General features: G+C 38.6%; 1 protein-coding gene across 3 annotated transcripts in view; it reads left to right on the top strand.

Moving 5' to 3' along the window:
- Window positions 1-12,374, top strand: part of DAB1 (DAB adaptor protein 1) — a 310,139-nt gene that overhangs the window by 214,635 nt on the left and 83,130 nt on the right. For all 3 annotated transcript variants that reach the window (XM_053469376.1, XM_053469378.1, XM_053469377.1), the window contains one exon: window positions 8,304-8,517. In XM_053469376.1, coding sequence (XP_053325351.1) covers window positions 8,451-8,517 — 67 coding nt within the window. In that variant the 5' untranslated portion in view covers window positions 8,304-8,450. The remainder of the gene's footprint in view (window positions 1-8,303; window positions 8,518-12,374) is intronic.

Below are 12,374 nucleotides of genomic sequence, written 5' to 3'. Positions count from 1 at the left end.
CCCAAAGTCCGAGCCATGAGTTCTAGGTCAGGAGCACCATAAGCCCCCAAAGGGCATGCCTCTCCCTGCCAGTTTAGGTAGACACATTGAAGTACTCATGCATAAGCGGGGGCCATGGGGCTGTGACTAAAACAGAATATATACAACACACAAACAGCCATGTTAAAGGTAGGGAGAGGAAAGATGCAAGGCAATAGCAGGCCCCCTTTGCTTCGCTCCGTTATATCTTTTCTATTGCAACATTGTTGCAGGCTGTCTCAAATCCAAAAAGGAGCCAGACCACAAGCCTAGATCCGCAGTTACGACCCATTTTCCGATGATCTACAAATGGAAAACAGGATGCTCAGATATCATTAATGGACAATCCTTTCTATAAATTAAATATGTATATTTATTTCATTCTTATTGGAGTCTATTTTGCATGGAACATGGAATTTTACAACATGCAAATCCATGCATGCATTCATTTTTTATGAAGGTGGAAAATGAAGCGGGGCGGCATACTACAGTATGCTACCTGCGCAGGTGCGGTAAAGCATGACGGCTTGATTTGCATTCTTGGGGTTTGGAGTAAGCAGTTATCCCGAGTATAAGAGTTAAAGTCCCATTGAAGTCAGCAGTGGCTGAACTGTAATAATTTAGCTGTCAGAAACTTCACCACCCAAAACTATAATCATGTAGGTTAAAAAATGGATATTTAAGTGGAGTTATTTGCTGTTGGTTATTTGCTTTTTCCTTTGGCATTAAAAAAAAAAAAAAAGTCAATTTAATCAAATTTATTTATTTTTTATATAAAATAGTTTTGAGGGGTTCTTTTAGCCCTGAGTCATGAAAAGAGGCAGAATTAATTTAGATACAAGACTGTGTCATTCTGCTTCAGATCTCTAAAACGCTGGCAACTTTTACTATAAGAAAAAATCTAAAATCATTAAAGCAAACAAAAAACACATTAAAGAAATGTCACAGAATGTCACGGGCCCATTGTACGGCGTGTTGGTTCGCTATGTCCCCCCAGTCATTCTGTTACACTTCACGACATGGATTTCTAGCCCATCGTGTCAAAGGTACTATACAATTTACACAACAATTACACTGATGGGGGGAGCCACGTATACAAACATCAGGGGGAGGGGGGCTATTAAAGGGTACGTCTCATAAAAGTTGTATCAAATCAAGCACTGGAAAAACATCAATCACGTCCGTTGTTCTTAATATTATTTAATATTCAGTTATTAAGATTTATATTGTCCAGCTGTGACATCTTCCTCCGCTGCTGGCATAGCAAGAACGTTTCATGCACATTTTCTTCTATTACCCTCGCTCCTTGGGTGCAATCCGCAGTAGAATTCTACTGTCGTCCCAAGCAGGAAGTTGTAATCCACTTCCTGTTCTCTCCCTAACTGTAAACATACATGGGATAGGCATATGGCTCCTAAATCTAAGATGATGCCATCCACTGATTTAAGGACTTGATGGGCAGAATGGGGCTGATTTGCTGGAAAATCTTAATAATTGCTGGCGTTGGACCAAATAATTACTATTTCAAGAAATCTTCAGTTAAATTTGCTGGTTCTGTTCTTTTAGAGCCTCTTTTCGCAACAAAAGCATGCTAAATTCCAAGCGTTCCTAGGACACTTATAGGGAAAGTCAGCGTTGGGACTTTGCTGACCAAATCAAGACAGTTGGCAACTATGTTGTTAAATGAGACAGCTGTGTGTATGTCATGTGCAGTTATTAATTGAGACAATTGTGTGTATTAATTTTTTGTGGGCGGTTTTTAGAATGTGGATGAAATGTTTCTTAGGTTTCCAAAGCAAGCGATCCATGTTTAGGTCTGGGTCCCGCGAAGGGTGGGTCAAAATGACTCCGACGTCAACGTGAATCACTTGCTTTAGAAATCCAAGGGATATTTTTTGCTGATTGCTCCTGGTTTAGCATTTTGCCTTCAGAATAACTCTACTTCTACAGTAAAACTAGATGTACCCGCATCTCCACATCGCTGCTAAGCGAAAACTGCTACTGCCAGATAAAGTTTTAGCTACTTTGTTACTCAGACAAGAAACCTATTACTTGTAAGGGGATACTGTACTTGCTTCGGATCATCTCCTCTTCGATAGTCCATTGATTTGCCCCTTTTGCTCATTATAGTTCCGGCTTCTGATCTTTGCAATTATTGGGAACTTGTGTTCTAATTTGTGTAAAAAACCTAAAAGAGAAGTCAGCTGCGCCGTTACTTAATGACACAGAATCGGGAGTCATTAAGCAATAATTAACTTCCCCTACAAAAGCGTAATTGAAACCGATAATTCAGCCCCCGTTATGGTTTTCTCATTACATCACAAATTAAATCACCAATTCATTTTCTTGATCACATCTAGGATTGTGAGAAGTGAAGCCACACAACAAGCGAGTGTTCATTACGTGGGCTGTATGAGCGAGTTCTCTCCTGCGCTTATCGCTTAGGATTTCCACCAGCCGTTGAACGATTCACGCATCCTTCTTCTAGACGGTTCATGTGGGTGGAAAGCGAACATCTATCAAGGAAATGTTCACCGTCTACATGTACACAACTACAAAACAGCCAATTTAAGCATTCAGCTCTTTGGTGTATTGTGTATATCGCATATTATACGCCCCTTACCCGAGTCTCAGTGGTTTTGCCCCAATCTCAAGGTCTGAGGTTGACTGGGTAGATTCTCAGGGTCACTCTGGCTGGAGCCGACCCCTTCATATTCTAGTCTGATAATATCTTAACATACCCATTAGTGCTTTTCTCACTGCTATACCACAGCTGAAATCCCTGCTTGAACACAGGTGACATACAGGATATCTTTACCTCCCGACAAGTAATGTTTTTGGGGTTTTTTTTATAAGGACCATCATTAGACCCTTAAGAAAATCACACACAGAAGATTTGCACGCCAGCATTTAAGAGGTTAACCACACACACCAATGGAGGATTGCTGCGTTTCACACTGTCGAACATTGCCCCCTAGAGGTGCGACTGGGAGTGGGGCTTTACCAAGACTTTTAGGTGACTTTTGACCTACTGGCAGCTCTTTTTTTGTAACTGATTAAGGCATTTAAAGAAGAATATGTTTTATATGTTTTATATTTAATTTATAAACACTATTTAATTTATAAACACATTCCCTCTGTTTTTGGGGCCTTCATTTATTTGGGTCAGCATCTCTCCATGTAGCACCGATGTATTACAGTCTATTATCAATTTTCTCTTGGTGGTAGGTGACCATATCATGATATGAACCAATCTTCTGCTGATTTTTTTACCCAGAAATCATGAGCTCCTGAGCTCCTAAAAAAGAGCTGCATTGGAGAAGGAAAGAGGGGCATCGAAGGAGGAAAGAGGGGCATCGGAGGAGGAAAGAGGGGGGGTTGGAGAGGAAAGAGGGCCATCAGAGGAGGAAAGAGGGGCACGGGGATTTGTGGTCAAAAGAAAGCATGGACCTCCTCAAAAAAGGACACTTGGGGGATATGATTTTAGAAGGTGAGGGTAATTGTCCTTCCTCAGGTGATCCACAAAGAGATGTTTTCCAACGTGTAATTGCAAAAAGTTAGCGTGACAAATACTTCTAATAGGGAAATGGTCTGTTACCGGCTTCGCTTTCCGCATATGCTGAACCCCATCGAGTGTTTGGCAGCTCTGAACGCGTACAAAGCGCCAAGCATTTGATTTCTCGTTTCTGTGGAGAGGCAAGCGTTTTTCCCCCAGCATGCTCCATAAAACGACGCTGCAGTCCAGCGCTTAACTCTCACGGCTTTTCCACAACCGTTTGTGCTTGGCTTCCCCCATTTAGCTAATCCCGAAATACGTCCCTCTTCATACACACTCTAAGCACCGTCGCTGGACAGACATGAAAAAGTCCAAACCCCCCCCCCAAAAAAATAATGGTGAGAAACACAGAACGAGCCATCTGGAAAATGTACGTATTTTAACGATCAGTCTTTTTGTGTGCCGGGTAGACGTTCCTCATATTGCACACCACCTCTCTCTGGCACCCAAAATGTTGATATTGTGTACTTTTTAGTTGTTAGCATTTTAGTGTGTGCCCGAAATTGTTTTGTCTGCAGGAGATTTGTGTGTCTGTGTGTCTGTCTGTGTGTCTGTGTGTGTGGGGCTGCATGACAATTGCTCCATCTTCCAAACATTTGCCTGCCGTTTGAATAACAATCATGTTTCGTAACATACTTTTTAATAAAGTGGGAGCATTCAGCCGTGTCAGTGTTTATCTTCCGTTTCTAACGTGATATTTGGAAATTTGAATTTGAAATGCCAAATGTGTAATTTTTTTTTTTTTAAAAAACATGTTTTTATGCATTTTTCTTTTTGTTGTTGTTGTTGTTGCCTGAAGCCACCAGCTTTCATTCTAATATCCACACAGTTTTAATTTTGTACGCTCTTGAAACGACAGAGAGCGCTTACAAAAACGATTTCCGTAATAAGGAAATCGCGGTGGATTTTTATGTTCCAAGAAGAGAATTTCCGATTCTGTGCCAAACAGGAAGCTGGTTTGTCCAGCTGTCCCTTTAACCAATAGGAAAAGGCTATAATTTTTTACACAGGAAGTAATGATCTGATATCGTTATATAGGCTTTGGCAGCTCAGTTGAGGAGATCAGAGGCTGAGCAAGGGCACAATGGTGGGCCTGATTCCTCAAGAGTGTAATCTACCTCCTGGGCCTGGCCCTGGGCCTGGGACCGGGACCAGTTGATGGGAATTGGGTAGATGGGCCTCCTTGGGTATCAAGAAGTGTTGGGCTGCCAACAATTCAAAAAAACATATAAAAAGTCACTGGAATTAGTGTAATGCTAAACATTTTTTCTCTAGTTTTACTTTAATGTTGACCGAGGCATAAATTATAACGCTGTCTACACAACAATGTGTATTAAACAAAATTACTAAGCTCATCAGACATAGCTGAACATCACAATCTTCTACTAGGGAGCTAAAAAATAAAATCTATTTATTATAGCTGTCAAAACCTTCAGGCTTCACATCTTCAATTACATCCCATGTACGGTATAATTCAGCGGAGTTTGTTCATTTCGCCTTCGCTAGCCTTAGAAAAAGTAATTTTCTGTCACGGTTCCTTGATGGCTGTTATAATTCTTACATGTAACTTTCTTACTTTTTTATATTGTTTATATTGTTTCTCAAGGATAGCGCTGTCTTATTTGTGGTTCTGATTTTAACCTTAAGTATTGGTTCCTTCCATAGCCACCTAATAACAATGTAACTGAGCTTCCAAAAACTAAGTGAGATCATTCTTTAAATATTGACATGATCCAGAGAGATGACATTTTTGCTCCACAGAAGGAATCATCTCTTCTTGAAGCGGGAATGAGGTCCCTTCTTGCATTCGCATCCCAAGTTTCTTTGAATATATTTTAGAGACTTAAATAAACCAAGACATCCTATCTATAATAAGTTATTGTTTAAATAGGACATATTGGAGTAGAAACATTAGTTAAGTTTGTTGGGCAGTGGAAGAGGGTGGCTTGGGGACCTTCTTGCTCGGAATATAATAGCGTAAGGAATTGGACTTGTATATTCTTATTTGTACGAATTTAGTTTTTAAGAATATTCTAAAATATGTTAATTGGTATGAATGTCCTTAAAACAGGGAAGAATCACCAACAAAGTAAATTAACCCCTTAATGACAAAGCCCGTACTTGTACAGGCTCAAAATGCATTGTTTTCAATGGGTTTAGGGACCGCCCATTGTCCTTAAGGGGTTAAAACCAAGGAGAAAGTTCTCCATATACATTTGAAATGTGTCTTTTTTTCCCCTCACTCCCTCTCCCTACCTTCTTTGACAACCGCTTCCGTTTCTCCCCTTTACAGACATTCTTCGCTCCTCTTCAGCGCTCTTCAGCGGCTTTGGCCTGTTGCAGAAGTACCCTGAAGAGCGTTGAAGAGAGGAGAAGGATGTCTGCAAAGAGGAGACATGGAAGCGGTTGTCGGAGAAGGTAGTTGAGGGAGTGAGAGAGAGAGAGAGAGAGAGAAAGTGAGAAAAAAAACTACAAATTTAGTTTCGAGTAAAAAAAAAGCTCTCTGGATTTCTTCTGAACCGAAAGGACTGGAAGCAAAATTTGTCTTCTGAAGACAAATGGACAAAAACAAAAGAAAAATGTATCGGAACTGTCCACGTGCACATGGAATTATTCTGATGCTCAGCATTCATCTGCATTTAGATCGGGCTCCGCAATGTGTCACGGCACATCGGAAATCAGAAAACAGGGAGAACTGCCTCTAAGGTTATCCCTCTAGTTGTAGAATACGACTTAAACCAAAATTCTGCATCCATTTCAAAAATCTCTTTACCCAAGTGCCAGAAAATCATGATTATATCGAGTGTTAAACTTGAGATTTCCACGCTATGCTCGGAAAAATCAGAACAGATTGGATGTTGAAAGAGGTTCGCTGTGTTCCCAGTGTGAATAAAATCTGTTCAGTCTACAAAACTTAAAACGTAAAAGTTTCAGAGAACTTGGTGCCGCTGTGCGGTAGGCGCCGGGAGCATAGGGAATTTTTTTTTTTTTTGATTCCTCGGGGCAGATCAGAATGACAGAAAGAACAAAAATCGCCCTCATTTTCAGGGAGATTCATACGAATGTATCAATTTCCGTTAACAACAAGTTTGTACGAATTAGCTAGTTCTCAGATTGTTACATTGACTTTTCTTTGCCTCTGATCTTAAAATAATAAGGTAAAAAAAAGTATAAAAATAAATATTATAAGTTATGTACAAATCTCACCCAGAAACATTATTAAGATAAGGACCGTCTTAAGCACTGATGTAAATTCAGGAACAAGAAGCAGAGCTGTTAGTTTCCTCGTCATAGATAAATACATGATCTCAATGTAAAAAAAAAATGTTTACAGTATAGAAATATTTGGCTTGAAAGATGTTTCCCCATATATATGTAAAATACTATGTTATGTTTGCTTATGCGTGTAAATAATACGGCGTTATTATCTGATCCATCAACAAACGGCGATGTGAAGTTGTTCGATGATACTTGAGATTCTATCCAAGGATTGTTAGCCATGGCTATAGAACAGATACATTTATTCCACTTGTTATGTTTTGGATGGCTGGAAGCACTTGAGTTGGCCAGATTTATCTATTGCGGACGATGTGGGGGTTTTCTGGTTATTGGTTAAAGGAAATGGTTTATATTATTTGCATATTGTTACATTTTGATACTATTTTTTTAGTTGCTAAAGCAGATGTTTGTAGGACAGCAGAAGTAGATTCAACTCTTCTTTTACCACTTGATTAAAACCTAGAGCCCGTCTTGTATCGCAAGATCGAGTCCCCGTCTCTTTAGTAACTCATTTTGGGGCGATGTCTCTTGAAGGGAGTGATGCTGCAAAACTCCATTTTCCCCCTCCATGCAGATTTTAACTGTGTCTTTGTCCAAATATATTATCCCCAATGGCCAAGTCTTTAAATGTTTAAATGTTAATTTGAAACATGAGTTAAAACTTGGCATGGAAGGGACGCTTGTTTACTTGGTGGAACATTGGTGTATCTCACAACGTTGTTATTCAGAGAAGCCCAGTTATCTCTCGGAACTTTATAAGTTAGTGCTGTCAAGTTTCCATCCTGGAAAACCAGTCTTCAAGAAGCGACACATTTCTTTCACTTATTGTGTGCACATCGGTGTCATTCCTTGAGTTCCGAATCTTGGATCTCCACCCAAAGCAGAGACTATATTTTTTTTCTATGCCCCCATGTTCCTGTGCTGAACTTTATTCTTTGATATCATCGGTCTCTTTGTATCCCTCTTTCCTTCCTTGATGCCCCTCTATTCTAGTAGCTCAGAATGTTTGCTGGGTATGAGGGTATCACAGGGTTCTTCTAAGCTCGTTTGAGCAGGGCCCTCCTCACCTGTTGTCTCTGTAAGTCAATTTGTTATGTTACATACTACTTGTTATGTGCTGTCTACCCATTGTACAGCGCTACGGAATTTGATGGTGCTATATAAAACAATAAATAATAATAATAATTCTACAGCCCTAAAAGTCTGAAAAACGTGTATAGAAACAGCAGAAAGCCATTTAAAATGAAGTAAAGCATTATTTATTGTCTAATTTATAAATTCACATAAAACATTTAATTAAACCTTTCCGCACCTCTAATGACCCCCTAAAAAATGTGTCCCTTTGGCTAACAGATCTATCATGTTAAGGTAACCCAATATTTCAATGTTCACTTCCATGACATATTTCGACAGCCTTGTCCTCTAACCCGACTGTCCTTTCTTCTTCCAGCTCGTGGCAGAAATGAACAGGAGATATAAGTTGGGTTATCATATCTGAAGGCCGAGCTATTTTTTTTAAATATTTTTTGAAGAAGAGAGCTAAATGAGCCTGACTGAGACACCGGATCTGTGTGAAGACGAATAAGGATACAATAGGATGTCAACTGAGACAGAACTTCAAGTGGCTGTGAAAACCAGCACGAAAAAAGAATCGAAAAAGAAAGGTACGTCTCCGTTTAATGCTTTGAGGAGCTGGTAGGCGATCCGGTCACGGAGTTCAATCAGGGATTAAATGTTTGAAAAGTTAACAGAAATTTACTTTACTGAAGGATGTATCTAGTTAGCGGGGAAGAATAAATGTCAAAAATAAAGGGGCTGATATGAAAGGCTACATTTTCAAACTTAAGCGTTTAACTTTCTGTGTTTGGGATGTTAAAAAATAATATTAAAAAAAAAAAAGCTTTTCACTGGAGAATAGATTTAGCGCTATTATGTTCTATTCTAAATGCTTGCTATATGTGCTTTATATTTTTCTACATTTGAATAATTTGAATGATTATTAATGAATATTCCCACCCGTATTGCCCTTTTATAGTTAAAATGTGTAAAATGTGTAAATAATGCATTTCTGAAAACGTTGCTAGCAGTGAGCTGACCCATACTCAGTATAATATATATATTTAAGTCTGTTGGTTTATTGTCCTTAATTTATTTCTTTATTGGTTGAAAGGTTCCTACAGGATATGAATAGAGATTCAAATCAGTACAAAACCTGAGATTTTCAGAACGCTGACAAATTTATCAAAAAACTTGACAGACTAGACAGAGTAATTGTGCTTCTACAGGAAAGTCAACAGGGGAGTCAGCAGCCCCGCAGAGTGTAAAAATCATATCTGGGAACTCTCTAGGTTTGACCCGGAGTCTCTGGGTGAAGCTCTGCTTCCCTGGGTCTCTGAGTCACTTTCCTCTTTCTCTGGGTGTGTTGGTGGGTGGGGCTGTATTTAGCCATGCCCAGTTCTCCACCCACTTCCTCATTAAGCCACTCCCTAGAAAAGGGAAAGCTTCGGTTACCAGGTATGATCAGAGATACTCAAAGTGTAATTTCCTTGTCTTGTTTCTGGTTGGTACAAGTTTTTTTTCCCCATGTATAGATCTAAGAATGAATTTGTCGCGTCGAGCGCGAATTTGCTGACAGCATGGAAAACAATTCTTTGCTTCATACGGACTGCTGGAACAAAAAACCCTCAGACTTGTCTGAGCTCAGATCAGCCGACTCAGCTGTCAGGGAACATCTTCTCTTCAGCGTTCATAAAATCATCCTCTCAATACAAGTCAACAACTGCTAGACAATTCCTAGTTAATACACTATCGTGTAGGAGATTACCAGGGATTATCTTCCATCCTAGGTTTATTTCAGTAATATCTGAGCATCCCCGCCTGTGCCATAGGTACTGCAGAAACCAACCTGCAAGATGTATCTCTAAATTCTGTAGGCACCATGATGTGGGGTCCGAGAAATGATCCAAGAACAAAAATCAATGTTTTTTGGGGATTTTTTTTTATTCAAAACGTGGGAAAAAAGATCATTATTTGGAATGCTTTAATTGGTTGCACTCACTAAAGTAGACTTCTTTCAAGACGTGTGACGTTCATGTAGGTGACCCCATTGGGGCAGCCATTCAACGTAATTTCAATTTTGGTGCCCTGCTTGCCCTTTGGTGTCCTGCTTTCATTGCCAACTGGAGCAAAGACAAATGTTAAATATCATGCTCGTTGTGATGTCACAAATTGAAACACTTGCTAGACTGTCCATTTAACAAACCTGTTAATTAAAATAGTATTTAAAAAAAAAAAAAAAAAACTATTAAAATTAAGGTTTTTTGAAAATACACAAAACAACCCAAAACATTCCAGCGGGAATATTTCAGCAGAGGATCGGCAGTCAGAGTTCGAGAGCAGTAGTTCAAATTAATTTTAATAATTAATTTTGATATAAAAGCGGAACTGCCGCTGTCTCTGCCTGTACCAGAACTAAATTAATATATTAAAAGATGGGGGGAAAAAAATGACTTCACCAAAAGTAAATCTTTTATTTGATTAATAGTTAAAAACAGACACACCTCTTTAGTAATCTCACAGATTTATTCTGAATAAATTACAAAAGTCATAAAAAAAAACAAAACAAAAGCAAAGCTAGGTGCTAAAGAAATAAGGGGTTAAAATATCACTGGTAATAAATTAATTACTAACTAGAGAGTTGCCCCCATAATCTAGCAAATCAAAATAAAATTCTAAAATGGATAGATGGATAGAAGTCAGCCATTATCCTTATATTACTGTAATTAGTGTAGAAATCCCAAACTTTTATAACCTTATCGTAAATCACAAGATTATAGTGGTAAATCTTTAGATAATTAATTTCTTACCTCTTTTTTCTTTAGTGAATTTTGTAATTAACCAAGATTTAATTGATTATTGAGGTTCCCAAATAGATGTTTGGTTTTAACTAGTAATCAAATAAAATTTTATCCTATTTGTATATGCCATTCACCCATAATAGAACTCATCAGCATGAGGTTATGATGCCAATTTAATACGTGAGGCTTGGGGTAACCAAGAAATACCATTACATACGTTATGGTGAGTAAAGGTGATGGAAAACCCTTCCACTTAAATTAAGGGGTTGTAGAAGCATTATTAAACACTCATCTACAGACACCAGACAAGCCAGAAGGCCTGTTTTTCCCTCAGAAATCTCATGGTGCTGCCACAACCACAAGGGATTCTGGGTAGGCACAGGCAAATAAGGTTAACAACAATCACCTTTGCCTCTAGCTGATGAGTCCCATTAAGGATGAAACAGCTGTCCATGAGCGGTGATCTGGCTACTGCTTCTCTTACCCGAGTTTTGTCTAAAGGCTGTCTTGTACAGCAGGCAATTACTTTCAAGGGATCCATGTATAAAGTGGATATAGAGGCAAAAGGTGATAAATGTTAGCCTTATTTGCATGTGCCTACCCAGAATCCCTTGTTGTGGCAGCACCATGAGATTTCTGAGGGAACAACAAGCCTTCTGGCTTGTCTGGTGTCTGTAGATGAGCGTTTAATAATACTTCTAGCTATATTTTATGTACTCAACTGTAAATATAGAATTTGTAAAGGACTTGGCCATATGCATTGCAAGAAATATATTAAGCCTGTAACCTGGTATCAAATATACACATGCAATTCAAATACGTATTTTTCTTTTCACTTGACATCAGAATCTTGCATTTTCTGATCTTGCTTCGGAATTACAAAAGAATGGTCAAGTGGATTCTACAAGGATAGAATTATTCTCCGGAGATGCTAATCCCGATCTCGAAGGATACTTGACTGTTCAGTACGGAGTTAAGCTTCCCATCTCTTTGTTACCGAAAGTCACTTATTTATATTACTTAGACTCCGCAAAGCATTCCAGTGCTTTTCAGTCTAAAAAAAAAAAAGAAAATGAATCATTTTGTGCCAGTAAACTGAAGTCTAATTTATCTGACTGTGAATCTGCAAATCTAAGTACATATGCCTTTGCATTTTCTTTTTTAACAATATAAAATAGATTATTTGTGCTATCTTGTTATCTAATGTGTTCTGTTTTGTTTTTGCTATGGAAGGGGACATTTTCTGTTGGTTTTTTTATTTTGTTTTAATCCCTAGCAACGCTCGACCCACTTTACCAGTTCCCTAACTCACATAATGAACACCGTAGATATGAAGGTCTGAAAACAATATGAAATACAGATTGGTAGCCTTAGTTCCCTAAATGCATAGATGAGAACATTCTTAATGAGCTGACTCTGAGACTCTTTAAAGGTTAACTCTTTAATTGCCCATCATGAAGAGCTTATGTAGCAACTCTCCAGATGTGTTAACAAAATGGCTCTAATACCAGTCTTCATAGAAACTCTTACTTTTCATTACTTAAAGATACATTTAATTGATCACCTACATTCAAGCAGCAATATCAACCATAACTTACTGGTAGCAAAAAGCAACAATTATACACACAGAAGTGTGGAATAGCACAGCATCAGCTCCAGACTGT

This window comes from Spea bombifrons, chromosome 6 (assembly GCF_027358695.1).
Source record: "Spea bombifrons isolate aSpeBom1 chromosome 6, aSpeBom1.2.pri, whole genome shotgun sequence".
NCBI lineage: Eukaryota > Metazoa > Chordata > Amphibia > Anura > Pelobatidae > Spea > Spea bombifrons.
This window is presented reverse-complemented; position numbering and strand designations above follow the sequence as displayed.